Genomic DNA, 20,485 nt, shown 5'->3' on the forward strand with positions numbered 1-20,485 from the left:
TACATGCTATGGTTTGAAATTGCCCTTGCAGTCTGCACACTAATACCATTTTTATTCCAGACCTTCTTTCTAACCTGGTATTTCACTTGCTGTACCTTTTCCATGTTTCACTCTGTTTCTCAGTGCTCTCAGATCTCAGAAGATCCCAGCTCAGTTGGTACTTTTCATTTCAGCCACCTTTTCTTTCCAAGAAGATAGGGTTGCCTATTGCCAGTGTCCATTACACTTTCCTTTCACTAGCGTAGAAAGTTATTCCCCAAAGCCATCCTAGTTCAATGTTTTGGGTCTCACTCAATTTAATTTGGTTAAAGTAATCTATTGTCATGGTTTGGGTTTTTTGTTGTTTGGGAGTTTTGGGGTGTTTGTTTGTTTGTTTTTGTGGGGGGTTTGTTTAGTTGGGTTTTTGGCTGGTTGTTGGGCTTTTGTTTGTGTTATTTTTGGTGTGGGCTTTTTTTTTTTTTTGCTTGTGGGGTTTTTTGGGTTTGTTTTTGGTTGGTTTGGTTTGGTTTTAATTTTACTAAATATGGCAGTAAGGGTGTTTTTTCCACAATAAAAAGATGCAGAGGTTAATTCCCCATTCCTGTAGAACTCAGGTCTTCACACACTCCTACTGAATGACTGCTGTTGCACTGATGGATAAAAGTCTGGGAGCATCACTTTCTCTACCACTTTTGTGCATCCACTCCTTTGTGTTCTTACACATAGTGAATGAAAAATGGTCTTGGCCTTGACTGGAATGCTCTGCTTTCATGAGAAATACCATGCCAGTATCAGGCTTTTGTTTCAATAAAGAAGAGAAAATTAGAGTTTAGCTTCAGCCAGATTAATGTTTTTCCTGATTATTCCATTTTCATCTTTAGAAATTATTTAAAAATACTAAAAAGTTGTTTATTGTGTTTACTTGCTCTACTGAAGTGGTAAGCAAATGGGGTATCCATATAGAAACCTTTTACTGATGCCCCTTGTAAGTCAGCATTTTGTTAATCAAACTTTAATGTGCCATATCATAGTATCATAGTATCATTCAGGGTTGGAAGGGACCACAAGGATCATCTAGTTCCAACCCCCCTGCCGTGGGCAGGGACACCCCACACTAGATCAGGCTGGCCAGAGCCTCATTCAGCCTGGTCTTAAACACCTCCAGGGACGGGGCCTCAACTACCTCCCTGGACAACCCATTCCAGGGTTTCACCACTCTCCTGGTGAAGAACCTCCTCCTTACATCCAGCCTGAATCTCCCCACCTCCAGCTTCATTCCATTGCCCCTAGTCCTATCACTACCTGAGATCCTGAGGAGTCCTTCCCCAGCCTTCCTGTAGGCCCCCTTCAGATACTGGAAGGCCACAATTAGGTCACCTTGGAGCCTTCTCTTCTGCAGACTGAACAGCCCCAACTCCTTCAGTCTGTCCTCATAGGAGAGGTGCTCCAGCTCCATATCAACTCCTACACTTATTTTTCACTCCTATTCTTTCTATAGCATATTTTCTGCACTGTCTGTGTGTACACATCATGACATATGATGCAAATCAGCATGGAACTATTGAATTTATGTATTTTGCACATGCAAATGCAAATTTTACTTGGTTGGGCTTACATAATCAGGAACAGTTGTGCAGATAAATACATTTTTATACAGTGTGGTGGTTGAGAATTTATAACACTTGTAAAAATAAGTGTTGAAACCCAATGTTAAAAGTAACAGGAGTCAAAACATCCAAGAATACAAAAAAAAATAGTTAATCCATTAAAACTAGAACATTAGTGCTTGAAAAGTCTGTGTTTGCTTCAGAGATCATCACAAAAAACCACACTGCAGCATGCTACCTGCATTTAAAGAAATCAGAGGCATAACTAAAACTAAATATCAGCTAATTTTGTTCTGCCTGTTGAGTCTCCTTTCTTTATCTGAGTTATTTTTAACATTGCCTTCATAGCATTTTCTGTCAAGGTATTTTGCTAAAGAGTGCTGACTTCATAATGGATGTAGCAAACCCTTTGAAAATGTTATATGGTTTAATGCATTTTGTGACCATCCTGAATGAAAGTATTTGTATAAAAGATTCTCTAATGTACTCATTTCAATCTTATGTTTTATGTAAAGGCAGAAGAGATAACTTTAACAATTGGCCAAGCTTTTGACTTAGCTTACAGGAAATTTCTGGAATCCGGAGGAAAAGATGTTGAAACACGGAAACAAATTGCAGGTTTACAGAAAAGAGTAAGTTCTGAAGTATGTTTGTTGGTTTTTTTAAAGAGATAAAAGAATATCTATTGTATTTGTGTTACCTGCTTTGTATGATAGCACAATTTCTACTGTCACTCTCAGATTGCTAAGCATTGCAACTCAAAAAAGAAAACTGGAGAAAGACCTGGTAACTCTGAAACACAGTTTTGTGTTTTGCCACCTGCAAGGTCATTAAAGAGAAAAGCTAGGTTGCAATAGGGAAGACAAAGAAATGTACTGATATATTTGTAATCAGATAACAGGTTAAACATAGCTTGTGAATCACCAGATCTCCGACAAAACCTGCTGTCAGTGCACGCTGTTGTTGAAATGAAGGAATGCCCCAACAGCCATTGCAATAACCATTTGCTTTGTAGATTCAAGAATTAGAAACCGAAAACACAGAACTGAAAAATAAAGTCCAAGATTTGGAAAACCAGTTAAGAAGAACACAAGTACATGCATCTCCAGTAAGTAAATGAGCATAACTTTTATATCTGAAGTTGCTCTAAACTGATCATCCTTGTGTTACGATAATTATTAACACCCCTTCTGTTTCCAGCGATTATGATTAACTTGGCGTGATCATGTAACATAATGTGGAAATGCAGTGTTGAAGTAGCAGTGAGATTGTGACAAGTCATCAAATAAGCAAATTGCAGTCTCCCATCTGTGGTCCTTTAATCTCCTCGTCATACCTATTTGTTGCCATGTAAAGACAATAAGTAAGAGTGGACATCTAAGCATGCCAGCTAAGGATCGAGGAACCCTATTCTGCACTTAAAGAGTTTAAAGAGTCTAGTTCACAAATGCTACTGGAGACTTCTAGGACCTTTCTGCCTCAATCATTTGTCACTTACAAGAGACATTTTCTAAATTACTTACACTTTTGTCTGCATTTCAAAGGAGTTATTAAGTGTCAGGAACTAACACTGGGTAGGTAGGGAAAAGCAGCAAGTGCCCTACTCTGCTAGTGCTTTCTGCAGCTCCTGTAGATGATGACAAGAAGAGTGTTTTTAAATGACAGTCACTTATATCTAGGCAGGACCTCTAAATGTACAGGTTGTATTGCAGACTGATCTTCATGACTCTCCTCCTCTTACAAGGGCGCTCCACCTATACAACATTAGGGAACTGGGGAAATAAACAGGAGTTCTTAATACATGTATAGCAAAGCCATAGAAACAGATGGACTGCTTTTAAGCTGTGCATTTCAGGCCAATCTTGTTCCTGCCCTGGATGTGCACCATTTCACTTGAAATTAAATGAAAAAGAAATTGTGAGGGATGTAAAAGTATGTTCAAAAAGGCAATAACAGTTTGAGTCTCTATACTCCCTCAATAGGGAATAGAAGGTTTTTTCCATGAGGAGCTGTCATTTCCTTTTACTAAAATCCCCATGGAGGAGAGAGCGCCATAAACTGCAAATACTGTGTAAATGCCACAGTGACAATTCTAAACCGAGGGTGTGTTCTCCCTCACAAAGCATTCAGTGATAGGTAATCAATTGTAATGCTGGATTTAAAAGCATTTTAATCAGTTCTTTTAATCTTTTATTTTTGCCAGTTGGACTGGCAGCTGGTTTATTTTTATTGTTGAATGGAATAATAGAATCCTAGAATGCACTGGGTTGAATGGGACCTCTACAAGTCATCTAGTCCAACCCCTCTGCAGTCAGCAGAGACATCCCCAACTAGATCAGGTTCCTCAGAGCCCCATCAAACGTGACTTGATATATCTCCAGGGATGGGGTGTCCAGCACCTTCCTGGGCATCCTGTTCCAGTGTTCCATCACTCTTATGGTAAAGATCTTCTTCCTAATGGCTGATCTAAATCTACTCTTCTCTACTTTAAAATGTATCTTTGAATTCAATTAAACAGGCTCTTAAGTCTCTTGTGAGAGATGCATTTGTCTTTCAGTTATATTAATGGAGAACTCAGTAATTGCACTAGCAAATAAAAACAATAGGACCTTATTAATAATGACAAAACAATAGCCTGTAGTTTGCAATTTGTCTTTTTAAGACTATAGTGTCATATTCCTTAGTAAAAAATTAAGGTCTAAATTTCTGTATTTGCCAGCCGTGGGGAGATTCTCTCCCTTATTAATTACTATTGGTACAATTAATGTAAGTATTGCTTAAGCAGCACTTATGCAACAGCAAAATGGTATACTAATGATAATCCTATTGAAATATGACCTCATTTTAATAAATCACTGTGAATTTTCACACATCAGTTTATTGCTTTATTTACTTCTTAATTTTTAAAAAGAAAACCACAGACACTTCATGCAACAGATTTCTGAGTTTCCTCCACATCTAACAGCCTGTTTAATAGCTAAATAGATTCTGCCAGAAAAAAAAAACCAAAAAACATGAATAAATATTGGAACAGGTTGCCCAGAAAGATTGGGGCTATCTGTACCCTTGGAGATAGTCAAAATTTTCCTGGATATGGTCCTCAGCAGCTTTGCCTAATTGGATCCTGCTTCAAGCAGGAGTTTGGATTAAGCTAATATCCTCTCATGTGATGCTTTCATCAAATGGGCAGCCAACAATAACACAACCAAGCAAACAAAAGCAAACACATCTTTAGGTAGGTTTCATTCTCAAATCTAGGAACATAATTATATCCACTAAACACTATCAGCTTTTGCACCTTGCCCAGAGAGATCTCATGAGGTTCAAAAAAGCAGTTCACAGTCCTGCAGCTAGGTCAGGGCAACCCTCAATACAGGCTGGGGGATGATTACATTGAGAGCAGCCCCATGGAAAAGGGCTTAGGGGTACTGGTAGACAAGAAGCTGGACATGAACCAAGAACACTCACATGGATCCCAGAAAGTAAATTGCATCCTGGGCTGCATCAAGAGAAGGGTGACCAGCAGGTTGAGAGAGGTGATCTTGCTCTGCTCTGGTGAGACCTCACCTGGAGTACCATGTCCAGATCTGGGGCCCACAACAAACGAGAGGCATGGACCTGCTGGAGCAGGTCCAGAGGTGAGTCACCAAGACAGTCAGAGGGCTGGAGCACCTCTCCTGTGGAGGCAAGCTGAAAGAGTTGGGGCACTTCAGCCTGGAAAAGAGAAGGCTCCATGGAGACCTTATAGCTACATTTCAATATCTGAAGGGGAGCTACAGGAAGGTTGGGAAGGGACTGTTTAGAGGAGCTTGTCGCAATAGGACCAAGGGGCAATGGTTTTAAACTGGAGCAGGGCAGATTGAGGTTGGATGTCGGGAGAAAGTTATTTACAGTGAGAGTGGTTAAATACTGGAACAGGCTTCCCAGGGATGTGATTGAGGCCCCTTCCCAGGGATCATTCAAGATCACATTCAGTGTGGCCCTGGGCAGCCTGATCTAGTTGGAGGTGTACCTGCTAACTGCAGGGAAGTTGGACAAGATGACTTTTGAGGGTCCCTTCCAACCCAGTGCATTCTGTGAATCTCTGAGATCATTCAAATAGGTCTGTTTTAAACTAGATTGTGCACATGACGAAGCAGAGCTCTTGATTGTGCAAGGGTAAGTCTTTAGAAATGCAACAGTTGGGTTGAAAATAAATGAAGGAATGAGGTTATGAGGTGACTTCAGTGCAGAGAAAAGGAAGCACAAATATTGTTAAAATAGTTTGAATCTGATCAAGGAATAAAATCCAAGTACCTGCAATAGCAATGGATACAATTGGATGATACTTAACACTTCTTTGACTGTGTGAGCAACAAATATGTATGAACAAAGGAGATTACAAGCTGTAAGACAACTGATTGCCTAATGTAGTCTGTCATTAATTTGCTACACTCTTAAATCAACTGTCATTTCAATCATGCCTTTGCCAACTCTCTGCTCCTATTAGAGAAAAGCAAAAGTGGTGCAAAGAATATTTTTCTCTACTTCCACACAATTTCTGTGATGAAAAAAGATAACTTTGGCTTTCAAAAAGAAAAAAAAAAAAAAAGAAGGAAATTAGAGATTTTGTATGTGTGTGTGAATTTGAATTTTAAGCACCATATTGTTAAAATTACCTGTCCTACTGCTGCTCCATGCCTTCAAAGCTGGAAAAGCAAAACAGCACTTCTATCTTGGGATTGTTTGGTCAAAAAAGTCAAATCTGCTGGTAGGATTTTGTTTAAAATCTCAAATAGTTTCCTTAAATGAAGCAGAGTATCCAACACGGGGAATAATACCTCATCTAAGTCACTTCCTAAGCACTTTGTGCTTACATGGGGGAAAACTTGCTTCCCTGCAGATATTCTTTGCGTTACGTGCTAGGAACATAACCATTCTTCTGATTTGAAACAGATTTAGCAAACTGTGAGTTTTAGTTTTCTCACAGCTCCCACATCCGTGCTGTTGAATTGGAAGGAGATGCCAGTGCTGTATGAGAGCCTTCTGATGTGTTTTTTTAGGCAGAATAAGTGATTTATTTCTATTTAGTTGATTCGATACAGCTATAGCTCCTATCTCTCTGCCCACTTCAATGCTATTCTGCCTGATGAGGTCTAGGGAGAGATCAATTAATCATCAGTGGAATGTTTAAGCCCTGATACCTGATACTGACTATGATAAAAAGTACACGTGCTGTTGACTGGCATCACAGTAATTTGTAAAGAAATGTTCCATTTCAGGAGCCAGCAACAGGTGGTCAAAACGTTGCTTCTGTTTATGCTTCAATATTTCCTTGGATTTTCGTGCCTCATGCTTTCCTTTTTTTGTATTTGGCTGGTTGCATGCTGCTTGTACTTCCTCCACATTTGCCAGATGTGCTGAAATGGCTTTCCTGTCTCAGGGGCTGTTGACTCTTCTCTTTCTTTAGTGATGAATGCATGGTCACAGGAACCACTGGGCCGTCAGCATTTGATTTAGCACTTCAGAATTCAACACTAGCAATTTGGTTAAGCAAGTATATACTTAAAGAAGAAGGTGTGGCAGGGGCCTGTGATAACAGCTCGCAGAACGTGACAGATCTAAACTCAGATCATGTGTAATGGCCTCTACTCCTTCAGTCTCCATCCCTGTGGATGGGGGACCACAAGCCATGCAATCTAAGTAGGCATAATCTTAGGCTGTTTATTTTCCTTCCCCATAAGAGAAGGCTGAGGCTGTATAGTATTTCTTGCACCTGCAGTGTGAACCAGTGCTATTACAGACACCAAGTGATGTCACTGCCATGCTTTGTTTGTTAAAATACCAGTCTGGAACACAGTGTCTTTCCCACTTTTCAGTAGCTGAGAAACCACACTATGGTTTATAGGCAGTGTCAATCTATTGTTTCTTTACTCCAGCATCTTCCTTCTACACTGGATTGATTTTTGTGTCTTTAATTATCCCAGACACATTTTTAATTGAATGAAGTAGCTAGAAAATGCCTTCAGAAGATTGAAGTTCAGTTCTTTTTGTATTCTTTCACTGGTCCTTGACACTGTTGCCTTTACTTTTAAAAAAGGCATTTCTGCTCTCTCTGACTATGAAGCTAAAGCTCTTTTGATTCCCAGACCATTTTCACATGAAGAAAACCAGATTGCATCTCCTGTTCCCACTTCAGTATCAAAAAGACAATAGAATATGAAAGCATCTTTAAACTGTGGATGAATAACTTAATCCATATGTAGTTTAAAACATTTGCCTCATTCCACATTTAAAATAACATTTAATATTGGCCTAGCTTCAGTTCTAAATCAGAACACCCAGAATATCAGCTGTATCCTGGGCTGCATCCCCAGCAGAGTGGGCAGCAGGTCAAGGGAGGGGATTCTGCCCCTCTGCTGTAGTGAGACCTCTACCTGGAGTACTGTCACTGTCTCTGGAGTCCTCAGCACAGGACGTGGACCTGGTGCAGCATGTCCAGAGGAGGCTACAAAATTATTGAGGGCTGGAGGACCTCTTCTATAAGAAAGGCAGAGAGAGTTCAGCCTGGAGAAGAGGAGGCTTCTGGGAGATCTTACGTCAGCCTTCGAGTGCTTAAAGCAGCTTGTAAGAAAGCTGGGGACAGACTTTTTTTACCAGGGCCTGTTATGACAGGACAAGGAGTGATGATTTTAAATTAAAAGAGGGAGATTTAGGCTAGATACAAGGAAGAATTTTTTTTACACTGGCCCAGGCTGCCCAGAGAGGTGGTAGGTGCCCCATCTCTAGAAACACTGAAGGCTGGGTTGGACAGGACTCTGAGCAGTCTGCTCTAGCTGCAGGTGTCACTGCAGTGGGGGTGAACCAGATGACCTTTAAATGTCCTTTCCAATCCAAACCATTCTGTGATTTAAATTCGGCCAACTAAATTTAGGGATGCATACATTTGCTGGAATTCCTACTCCAGATCAGTTGTGATATTTAGAATTCAGATGCTCTTTTACTTCTGAACTATTTTAGAAATATATTTTCCTGCAGTTTATCAAAGGTGGTTCTTTATATTTGTGATGCTCAAGAGCAGATCAGATGTATGAGGCTTGACTGCAAAATGTGATTGTACTGCCAGATTGGCCTCTGTAAAAGGAGCCATGTGTTCATACATTGAAGACTTAAATAATGTTAACACTTTATTAGCAAAGCACAGTGCTAAAACCTGAATTTGCTGATGTCTGGCATCAAAATGTATGCAAAAAAATATTACAGCTGGTGACTTCCCTGAAAATCATCAGCAGTCTCAGAGATCACCACAAGACCACTGAGAGACCACTGCAAACAGTAATTGTAAGCTGAAGCTTCACATAAAAATAGAAAATAATAATAGCAAAAAAATAGGGATTACTAAAGTCTATCAGTTCCTAAGTAGTGCAAGTTATAGGCTTGTTTGCAAAATACAAATGGAAATCTAACCTAAAACTGCTTTCCTGATTCGTCTTGCTTGTCATGCAGATTTTTGCAGGACTTACTGTAAAAGACTGACAGGCTGAAATGGGTATAAACTGTGTGCATGAACAATGCCATTTCAAATCCTTTACATTTCTGCAGTACAAATCACTGACAGCAGTAGGCTTTGCTTTTGAGGGATACATTTGCTGTCCAGTTACCTTGCTGCTTGGTAAGTAGCATCACTATAAAATAATCTTCTGCCACGGATCTGAATCTGGCCTTTTGGTATCTGAAGCGGGCCTACAGGAAAGCTGGTGAAGGACTTTTAAAGGTGTCAGGTAGTGATAGGACTAGGGGGAATGGATCCAAGCTAGAGCAGGGGAGATTTAGACTGGGTGTCAGGAAGAAGTTCTTCACCATGAGGGTGGTGAGACACTGGGACAGGTTGCCTAGGGAGGTGGTGGAAACCTCATCTCTAGAAGTTTTTCAAGCCAGGCTGGATGAGGCTCTGAGCAACCTGATCTAGTGTGAGGTGTCCCTGCCCGTGGCAGGGGCGTTGGAACTGGAATGTCCTTGGGATCCCTTCCAACCCTGACAATTCTATGAATAGCCAAAGCAACATCAATCTAATTTAGGTGGTTTTTTTCTGTCAGTTAATAAACTGCATGGGAGAAAGTATAATTTTGTTCTGAAACAATAAAAGAAGCAATGGGATTGTAGTTGGAAACAAAAGGAAGAAAATACTTTCACATGCAATGTATAGTGAAAGCTGAACACCAATTAATCATTCTTTTCATAGTTTTAAGCTTTTTCTCATGCCTGTTCTCTCAGGGCATTGTAACTATTTAGACTTAAGCTTCTTTTCACATTCAATAAATAATAAACCACTTGGTGGTCTTTTTTTTCTGCCTTTGGGTTGATGTGTTGAAGGTGCACCAGTGTTGCTAGAACTCCCTACACTGCCTGAGTTTGCCAATGCAGAAATGTTACACAATAGAAACTGTCACTTGTTTCCATTTTCTGAATGGATCTGTCAAGGACACTACCAAACCAGGAGGTTCCTTTACAGCTGCTCTTACATGTGCCATGGGAAATGCTGGCACAGTGTGTTCCATTTGTCTCTCACTCCCTTGCAAGTACAGCTGAAGTTTCCATTACTTTTATATTTGTGCTGTTTACTTTTCATATGTTTTAGTGGCTTGGCAGTACATTAGTCACTGGTCTTTCTGCATTTGGTCTCAATTACATGAGGACAATCTGATGTTCATTTCATTGTTTGCTTATGATGACACTGCTGAGGTTTGTATCACAGTGATTCTTTGGATGCTGCTCCTGTGTGTAAATCCAGCCTCCAAGGATTAGTGCATCCCTGGGAGCCCTGTTTTACACAATGTCTTCCCCCCCCTATTTATATTGCTGATGTTGCCTAAAGCAGTCTGGGTTAGCTAACAGGCTTCATGTGGATTTTAACAGGTACAGTCAGCACCCTCACTTTTATAGTTGACTGAACAGTAAACCATTGTAGATCAGTAAGGAGCCTCCAATGAGACTGGAGAAATTTTTTGTCTATTTTGGGCTTGGCTGAAGTCTACCAGTCATGCCTTCAAGGTTTTCTCTTTGGGCAACCTGTCTAAGGCAGACAAGGAAGCTCTGACAATTGCACAGCTCCGAAGTTAAATAGAAGAAAACAGAAATACCACAGAATATTAGGAGCTAGAAGGAACCTAGAAAGATCATCCAGTCCAAACCCCCTGCCAGTGCAGGATCACCTAGAGCAGATCACACAGGAATACATCCAGGAGGGTTTTGAATGTCTCCAGAGAGGAAGACTCCACAGCCTCCCTGGGCAGCCTGTTCCAGTATTCCATCACCCTCAAAGTGAAAAAATTAATCCACTCATTTCCATGGAAATTCCTATGCCTCCACTTCCACCCATTGCCTCTTGTCCTGTCACTGAACATCACCCAGCAGAGCCTGGATCCATCCTCTTGGCACTCACCCCCCGCATATTCATAAACATGAATGAGGTCACCCATTAATCTCTTCTCCAAGCTAAAGAGCCCCAGCTCCTTCAGTTTCTCATCATAAGGGAGATGTTCCACTCCCATACTCAGAAAAATAACTTAAAAGAGAGAATGATGAAATAGGAGAGAAGAATTGAAAGGCATCAAGAAAAGGTATTGGAAGAAACAGCCCCAAAAGGAGCAGTGTTCTTCCATTCACCGTAGGCACTGATATTCTTATAATGGCAGTGTTTTAAAAGGGATTTATTAGACCAGTTTTTAAAGTTCTTCCCTTGTGATTTAGAAGCATAGGCTACCTGACCTCATTACCCTCACTAAAGAGCTTTAATCTGAAGGTGAGAAAACCCCAGGAAGGGAGAGAGAGAGAGAGGAATTGGAAGGGGAAGGTACAGGTTCTACTCTTCCCTTATAAATGGGAGATACATACTTTTTTAAATGGAATAACATATATTCCTGTGTCCACCCACTAGGCTGGACTCTCTAGCCCTCTGGAGAACCTCAACTTTATGGTTCTTAAAGGCATCCAGCCTCAAACTGTAACGCTACACTTCCCTGCTGCACTTGCTCTCTCTGTAGGCTGCTGGAATACCTAAGGCTGTTAGCAGAAAGCCACTGTCAGCCTCTGGGTCAGGGGATGCAACACATGGACCATACAGCACAAGTCCCAGTGCCAGGCTTTTGTGCTGCCCTGAAAATCAAGAATTAATAGGGAAAACTCATTATTCACAAGACACATTCCCAGAACTGTCATATGAAGACCCCCTGTATGTCCTAAAAATATTACTGCTTCTCAGATAAATAGGAAGAAATGTGTCTGCTGCATGTTCAGGGCTGAGCTGATACAAATAGTGTCTAATCTGTTGGGTTTTTTCCTGAATCCTGTCATTGCCTGGAGTTTTATGCCTGTCCATCATCCTCATAGTTTTGCTGCTTTGTATCCTATGTGCATTTTGCTGGTTCCTGTATTATTTTTCACATGATACACATGGTTTATTATGGAAACTGCTCATCCTTTGCTGCTTTTCATTTTAGGGAGATCCTTGTTTGCCTGCTTGTATTTAGTATCTTCCTGTGTTTACTATGACAAGAGGGGTTTTTTTTTCCCCCATATGTAAAAGCAATTATTACAGGGTAGTAACTGCTGTGGCATACTCTTCTATTCTAATATTGCCAGTGTTCTACCTGGAGTCTGGTGATATTCTTGAAATACTAATCAAAACTCACTGTCTTGTAGATTTTATTGGTTTCATTTTCATTGATTCCAAACCCTCTGTTTCACAATTCAAGCTTGACAACAAATGAATTCTCTCCAACTGCAATAAAACCTTTTTCTTTTCTTCCTCCCTTATGAATTACAAGTTTTGAATGGAGAGTTTTGTGGTGTGTGTTTGGTGTTCTCATAAGTATGGCATTGTCACTAAATTTGGGTGCTTAATTGCCCTTATCCTGGCTTATCTGTAAAGAAAGTGCAGAAAGGAACTAAGACTTAGTTTCAAAGGATTTGAAATGTGTTGGGTTTTATATGCCTCTGAAAAAATGGTTTAAAATAATTGATTAAATCCTGCTTTGCTGTATCTATGCACACTTGTAACAAAATGGTCATGTCATATCAATAGTGTAATGCTGTATGAAGAGAGTAAAAGCAAGCTTCAACATTTTTGCTGTTTATATGCACCACTCCTTCAGCCTAGGCAAGATGAGTTGTAGGTGAGATACCTACAGCCAGGTCCAGTTCTTGCCTTCTCAGTGTATAAACTCTTGGCTCTACAGCTGTCTGCACAAGTGTTCACTCCCTCCTGTTAAGATTCAAAGATTAATCTGCTCCCTAAAGCCTTGTTTTTACTGTCCAATGTGTTTTTTTCCTCAGATTTTGAGGTATGAATTACAGCTTGGCCCCAACAGAAAGATTGGTTGAGCACATTTTTTAAACCAAATACTTAAAGGCATTTCATTTTTGCTTTTCCTTCCAGTATCCATCCTAGAGGCTCTTTGTTTCTAATTTCACCTAGACAAGATCCATTTATTTTGAAGCCTTCAGGATTGCAGATATATCCCATTGGGGGGAAGAAAAAGAAGATTAAAAAAAGGGGTGTTTATTTTTTGTCAGAGTGGACAAAACCCTCATCTTTGTTCTTGATGTGCAGTGATTCTTGCTGGAGTATACAGTTAAATACTCTCCACTATTCTGAGGCAGCAGGTTCTGGTCTGCCTAATTCAGGCCAGAACCTTGTGGTTACCACTTTGTCATCTCAGGGGAAGACTCTTACCATCTGTGTTCTCATGTGGAAATTACTCATTTGCCTCTCTTTGAACATATTCTGTGGATTTGTTAAGAGATCCAGAGAATCTTACCAACATTGTCCTCGATGTTTAGATTTCCTCAGCAGCAAAGTTTTGTTGCATCCTGTGCTGCCATTGCAGGGACATGACAATTCCTTTGTTTTTGTAACAGATCTCATCTGTTGAGATACCTGCTGAAACTACCAAATTGAATTAGTTTTTCATAGAGTTGTTGGGGTTGGAAGGGACCTCAAGAATCATCTAGTTCCAAGCCCCCTGCCATGAGCAGGGACACCTCCCACTAGATCATGCTGCTTAAGGCCTTATTGTGCAAAGACTTTTTAAAAGATGATTACCACACGTAATGCATTTGTAAACACTGCAGTGTTCCACACAGAAAAGCTGGCAGAAGGGTGTCATTGTCCATAAATGCTTAGTTTTTCAAATTCTGTGGGCAAGGAAATGAAACAAAGTTTAGTATTAATGTCAAAGTTGGTATTTGTGAGCTGTGAACATCTTTCCTAAGAAAATATGAGTTAAATAATTCAATGTCCTTTCAATCATGGTGGGATGTACGTGGTAGGTGTACCCTCTGAGCTGTGCTTTAAGAACCGCAGTAACTCTTCTCAGATATGTGCATGCCAGTTAATTTACATGTACAGATGAGATAATGCTGATGGTTGTGGGTGGATTTAGCCCTTTGTCAGTGCATCAGACACACCAACTTTGGGCAAGGTCTTCATATTGTTTGTTGTCATTATCGAGGAGCAAGTCGTCTTCATTCTAGTGACTTACCATGCTATAGCTTTAGATTTTGGTTTAAAATACTTCTAAGTCCTCTGTCTTGTAACTGTAGCACTGAACAGCAAGTTGCTGGCAAAGTTTTTACGGTATGAAATGTGTTTTGGTTTGCTGTTTTGGGTTGTTTTCTTTTTGTTTTTCTTCTTTCCCTGACTTTTCCACGTTCTGTTCCTCAGAATGTTTTCTCTTTCTGTGATTCCTTTTCAGCTGCTGCACATAAAGTGTGATAATGATGAACATATGTTTCAAAGACCCTCTACTTTTTTCTGGTGTAACAATGAGGATTCACCTCCTTGTTTAGATATCTCTTCCATTACGCTTACTCCTAGGAGTTCTCCTGACTCTAGACTACCACCTGGATTGTTAATACCACCACCTTCAAAAAGTGGTCTTCCAAAGCCAACCAGTGAATACAGCTGCCCAAGACCTCGTGTAATCCTGCTGTGCAAATGCTTTTTCAGTTGTTTTTTCTCTTGTTTTGGCTTTCTTTTGTTCTCTGTTGTGTATTATCTTGTGTGAAAATGTGCATTTTGTACAGCGGTTAAAGGACAGAGCAGATGTATCTGAGATTCTCTAGGGACACTCTTAAAAGAGGGAATTTGTGAAGATTTGTTTCTACAGGGCTTTTTTCCCCTCCCCAACCTCCAAAGCAGAAATTCTTCTTTTCCCAATATGTCTAAATTAGTTCATTAATTAATTACTTCTCAGTTATCTCTCAGTCTTTCATTTAAATTCTTCATATTGTGACTAGTTCCTCAAACAATTCTGAAAGTCCAACTCTCATTGGCCTTCTTAAAGGCAACCTACCTCAAACTGCCACACCAACTTCAAGGGCTTACCCCCAGTGTCAATTAACAGAAGAGCAATCAGCCATTAAATGCCTTTTAGTATCTTTTATGAAAACTCTGTGCAAAATGAAGGCTGAAATTTGTTCTTAACTACAAAATAGGCATATTGCCTGCTCTTTCACAGCAATATGCTTATACTCCCAACTTTTCCTTCCATTTGCAAGTAACATTTGGCTGTGTTTGCTTCCTGCATGTGTTCACTAAATAAAAATGCTTCTTGTCCTCATATGCATTCAAAATACAAATTTCTTCAAACAACTAAAGTATAGTTTTACTTAAGCTAGCTGTATTAGTATTGTCAACATGGCCAGTAGCTTCAACAAAATGACTTGGAGAAATGATAGTCTCAAGTTTGGGTTTGCTTTTTCTTTCTTTCTTTTTTCTCCCTAAAAGACTCATTTGAGACTAAACATAAATGTTACTTATTTATCTAGCTTCTAGGTAGCCATAAACATTTAGCAAAGAGGGAGAATCTGTATTAGCATTTACTATGTGCAAGCCACTCTAGGATTATCCATCGACATTGATGGGGAATGTAGGTTAATATATGGCATCTACTTCTGCACCAAGCCTGATCCCACCTTCCTGATGCAGGCAAAAACTCATCTACAACCAGATAGTTTTGTTTGTATGAAGAAAGGGAAATGAGATGATTAGATGTTTGCTGTGGGTCAAGTACATCCATTGCAGTGCTTGGAGTAGGAGCAGATGACATGCCTCTGCCTTAAATTGTGCTGTTTTCTGACTGTGCACAAAGCAACCAGGAGGTTAATGCCAGGTCCATGAATACAGTGCTAAGAGCACATTGTGTCTGAGTGCTGTGCACTGAAATCTTTCCAGGAGAGATGCCCTTTGAAATTGCAATACTAGCTCATATAGAGATCAGTAAGAGGTCTCTGTGTGTAAAGATTATCTTATAAATTAGCTGTTTTATGAAGTTAATTCAGCTGTGGTCTTGCCAGGGTATTACATAGATGAGAGAATATGTTTTAAATAGGACAAATCCAAGAAAAAAAGGCAGCATGTTAAATGTACTATTAGTATTACTTGTATTAGTATTACTAGTATTAGTGTTATTAGTAGTAGTATTTATTTATTATTTAAGGTTTTTAGCTTGGTATTTTCCAGTATACCTTAGTAGAAATATCCCATATTTTTAGAGATGCTGAACAGTTATCTCTTAAGCCAAACTTAAAATATTAATTCAAAACTCCTGAGAGATGGAAAGGCAGGACCTCAGAGTCTAATTTTCTCTATAAACAGTGTATACAGTATTCCTTCTCAGCAGCCACTGCAGCCTCCAGCCTCCAGAAAGAAGTGTAGATCAGGGCTACCTATAGTGTAGAAACATGTGGCACGTGCTGCCAGAGAGAAGCTTCAGCTGCTGCAGCTGAGGCACCAAAGAATGTAGCATCCAAACCAAGCTTTGGGTCCATGAAACTCTCGTGGATCAGCAGTGCTAAAGGCTACATGCATGCCAGGTTATTATATTCCTGTGTTCTGAATAAAAGGATCCAGGTGACTATTGGACTGGTGCTTAAAAATTTCCATGGGAATAGGTGGGTCAAATGGAATTGTATTTAAAGGTATTTAAGGGCCAGGTTGTCCCTGTGCCTGGCTTGTACAGTCTCACTGATGCACTGAATGCAGGGGTCTGGCATTGTCTTAAGTAATAGCATTAACATGCAGACTAGTTTTGCATATATATTTTGTCTTTGGCTTGTCAGTCTCAGTTTTAATCAATTTCAGCACCCTTCTGCATTGAGTTTATTCTGGCATGGCTCTGCCTCCTCTGTGTCACAGTAGTGCAGAAATGAATCATTCAAAAATTAATGTGGCTGTAGAACCACAGTCATGGTTGGGTTTGGGGTTTCTTGGCTTATCCAGGATTTTTTTTAACCCTTCCAAATTCCTGGGTCCTTACTAATGAAATCTATTTCACACTCAAGGATGAGAGTTTTATTATTGATATTAATATTCAGTATATTGCATGTTAAGTGTGTTACTTATGAAAAAAAGCCATATTTGAATCTTGGGGATTGGACTATATGACCCTTAGAGGTCCTTTCCAACCCAGGCCATTCTATGACTCTTTGATTCTTTGATTACAGCAAGGTTTTTAGGTTGTCAGATAAGTGTTCAGGTATGGAAGAATTAGTAAATGAGAAACATAAGGGTTTGTATCTTTTCATTTTAGCTACTTGTCTTGTGCACTCCAGCTCATAGCCTATTGTTGCAGCATTACCTTAAGTGTGTCTTGTGAACCTGTCTGTATCCATACATCTGCAACAGAGAACTGCTTGTCACCAGCTTTTCCAGGTGTTAACTGTGATACATTTCTGGCTGTACAGGATGGACTGAAAATGGAAAAAATGACAATGCTGCTTATGTGTTGGAGAGTCCTAGCATGTCTCAGACTCTGAACTGCAAATGCCAGTTGGTGCCAGGAGCTGGGGTGGTTTTTTTTTGCATGCTGATGGTTGTTTTTAACTTTTTGGGAAGTGTGGCTCTTCTCTGCATGCTGAAGAATTCAGTATTGTGATCTTTTTTCATGTGAAATATTGCCCTAATGTTTATTGTCCTTATTGTAGGCAGGCAGTGTGACACCTAAATCACCCTCCACTGACATCTTTGATATGGTTCCCTTTTCTCCCATATCCCCTCAATCATCAACACCTACTCGCAATGGTACACAGCCTCCTCCAGTACCCAGTAGATCTACAGAGATCAGTAAGTTTTGGAACAACTGACCTAATTTTTTACTTACATTATAATTATTTTCTTTTTATTTTTTATTTTTTTTTTAATAAAGCATCTTTAAAGATTTTCTGACATTTTGCATGAAAAGCCAAATACAGATTCTTGTTGCTCGCCTTCGATAATGCCTTTTTGTTTTTATACCATCTGCCCAAAGTCGTTGATGTTGCTGCCAGGTTACCTCCTAAAGAAATGTATTCACTTGCTGACACTATTAGATAAAGAGTTGAAAGGAGTTTGCTTGGGGATTGTAACTGAGCTTTTCTTTTACAGTATCCTTCTTTGTACTTACTTCAAGAAATACTTTTACTTCACGTTAGTTCTTTCCTTGTCAAGCCACAGTTGTAGCATCCAAAGTCTACATTTCTGGGCAAGAGTAAGTATGGTGATGCAAAAGAGAGAGCTGAAGAAATCCCTCAAGATGTAGACCGTCTTGGAATGCTCTTTTTGATAACTAATTTCCATATCATCTGCAGCTTTATTCTTCGTTTGTAGTGGATGAACCTCTCCAGATGTGAATTACTCCAAAAAGACCTTCAAAAGATGATTAACAATAGCAATTTTATTTTCCAAAGGTTTGAAAGCAGCTAGGGTAAGGTTCTTGACTTCACTGGAAATCTTAGAAGAGACCGCTAAGTACTTTTAAAATCTTTAGAAAGCCCTTGTGGGAGAAGAAAGCAGAGAATACACAAGTAGTATTAGAGACTGTAGAAGAATCAGTCTGTGCACAGTATCTTCTGTTTCTGGTATGGGAAATAAACACTAATGTTGCTACCTGCCACCATATAAATCCACATTTGAAGAGTGTCTGCCTGTGTGGGGGGAATGCTGCTAATATGTAGAATTTCCAGGTCTGAATGAGCTCTGCATAATTGTACAACTGCAGTGTAAAACTCAGGCCAGTGAATGGCTTCCTCAACACCATATCCTACTTTCAGTTCCGTGGCTCAGAATCACTGTCACCTTCCAAGAGAGATTCAATAATAAAATCTATTCTTCTTCAAGAAAGAAGATTTTAAACTAATTCAGATTAAATTGTGTATATAGTTATAAAACAGCAATATTAAATTACATATATAATTTTTCAAAGGATATGTTCACAGAATTTTAAAGTATTCTATTAAGAAGAGTTAATTAACTATTCTTAAATAACTTAGTATCAGAATATTCTGATAGAATATTAGAACAGAGCTGTTCTCTTAAGATAGTTTTATGGCTTTGTAAAGCAAGAAGAAAAATAGTTCAAAGACAGCAGCCCCCTTTAAGAGCTTCACGTTTGTTTCTAATTTGTTTCTCTGAAACTACAGACAGTGCCATAAAACCCTTCCCAATGTGCAAATTGACCTTCAAAGATAATAACTCAAATTACAGGACGAGATTTTTGTGTTTTACTTTTGCTCTTGTCCTACTCCCTACCTGAAATTGTGGCTATAAATCTTGCAGGAATCAGCAGTCAGTGCTGAGTGCTCTTGAGAATTCCAGCTCTGTATGGTTTGGTAGTTTTTTAGTCTGTTTTGCAATATGGAAAGGACTTCAAGTTGTTTATTCTGTGATATGCATGGTTCAAAATAATTCTTTCTTCTGCATTTCATTCATTTGCATTAAATTAAGATGGTGTAGGTCAGAGACCTGGCAGTCAGTCTCTGTTAATTCTGTGCCTTCTCAGTGTGCCATGCTTCAGAGAGAGTATAAAGAGAAGTGCATCAAAGACTACATAGTTTTGATCTCTCCTCTTCCTGGCTGTCATGGTAGTTTACATGTTGAGAATTGTTGCTTTCATCAGCTATTAATGCATGTTGGTGTACTGCAAAAGTATCATTTCAAACAGATGAGGAATATTTTATCATCAAACAGGGACTCACTGTCTTAGTTGAGGAAGTTCAGATCCCATAAGGACATTTTTCAAGCTGTGTAATACTACATTAAAAATGGGCAGTAATAAGTTGATTTATATGGTAATACTGCTGGCACTACAGGCAAGCTGACATTCCTTTCTCCAATACAAACCAGACTGGTGGCAACCAAGAGCAGCTGATGTTTGGAGTCTCCCATTTCCTGAGGTCGCAGGATCCCAAGATGTTAGGGGCTGGGAGGGACCTCTGGAGATCATTGAATCCAACCCCCTTGCCAGAGCAAGACCATAGAATCTACCACAGGTCACACAGGAAGTCATCCAGATGGGTCTTCAAAGACTCCAGAGGAGACTCCACAACCTCTCTGCGGAGCCTGTTCCAGTGCTCTGTGACCCTCACACTGAAGTAGTTCCCCCTCATGTTGAAGTGGAACCTCTGTGCTGTAGTTTATATCCATTGCCCCTTGTCCTGTCACAGTGTGCAATGGCTTTCTCCTGACCTCAAGCCTAAACCTCCCCTGGCTCAGCTTGAGATTGTGTCCTCTTGTTCTCATGCTGGTTGCCTGGGAGAAGAGACCAACCCCCACCTGGCTACAACTTCCATGCAGGAAGTTGTAGAGAGCAATGAGGTCTCCCCTGAGCCTCCTCCAGGCTAAACACCCCCAGCTCCCTCAGCCTCTCCTCACAGGGCTTGTGCTCAAGACTTCTCCCCAGCCTTGTTGCCCTTCTCTGGACACGTTCAAGTATCTCAATGTCCGTCTTAAATTGAGGAGCCCAGAACTGGACACAACACTCAAGGTGTGGCCTAACCATTGTTGAGTACAGGGGCACAATGACTTCCCTGATCCTGCTGGCCACCAATAATGACAAAGAAGTAGTCTTTCAAAAACTAAAGCCTTTTCTGGAATTGTATTC

At 39.9% G+C, this 20,485-nt stretch overlaps 1 protein-coding gene across 3 annotated transcripts in view; it reads left to right on the forward strand.

Annotated features, from left to right (window-relative positions):
* Nucleotides 1–20,485, forward strand: part of GULP1 (GULP PTB domain containing engulfment adaptor 1) — a 212,719-nt gene that overhangs the window by 175,920 nt on the left and 16,314 nt on the right. For 2 of the 3 annotated variants that reach the window (XM_068137890.1, XM_068137891.1), the window contains 4 exons: nucleotides 2,102–2,218; nucleotides 2,602–2,694; nucleotides 14,321–14,545; nucleotides 17,553–17,691. In XM_068137890.1, the coding sequence (XP_067993991.1) occupies nucleotides 2,102–2,218; nucleotides 2,602–2,694; nucleotides 14,321–14,545; nucleotides 17,553–17,691 (574 nt within the window). The remainder of the gene's footprint in view (nucleotides 1–2,101; nucleotides 2,219–2,601; nucleotides 2,695–14,320; nucleotides 14,546–17,552; nucleotides 17,692–20,485) is intronic. The other variant, XM_068137892.1, reaches the window with a different exon arrangement.

The sequence above is a fragment of the Melanerpes formicivorus genome, unplaced genomic scaffold (genome assembly GCF_026170545.1).
Source record: "Melanerpes formicivorus ecotype bairdi unplaced genomic scaffold, bMelFor1.0.p_v2 SCAF_5, whole genome shotgun sequence".
NCBI classification, from domain to species: domain Eukaryota; kingdom Metazoa; phylum Chordata; class Aves; order Piciformes; family Picidae; genus Melanerpes; species Melanerpes formicivorus.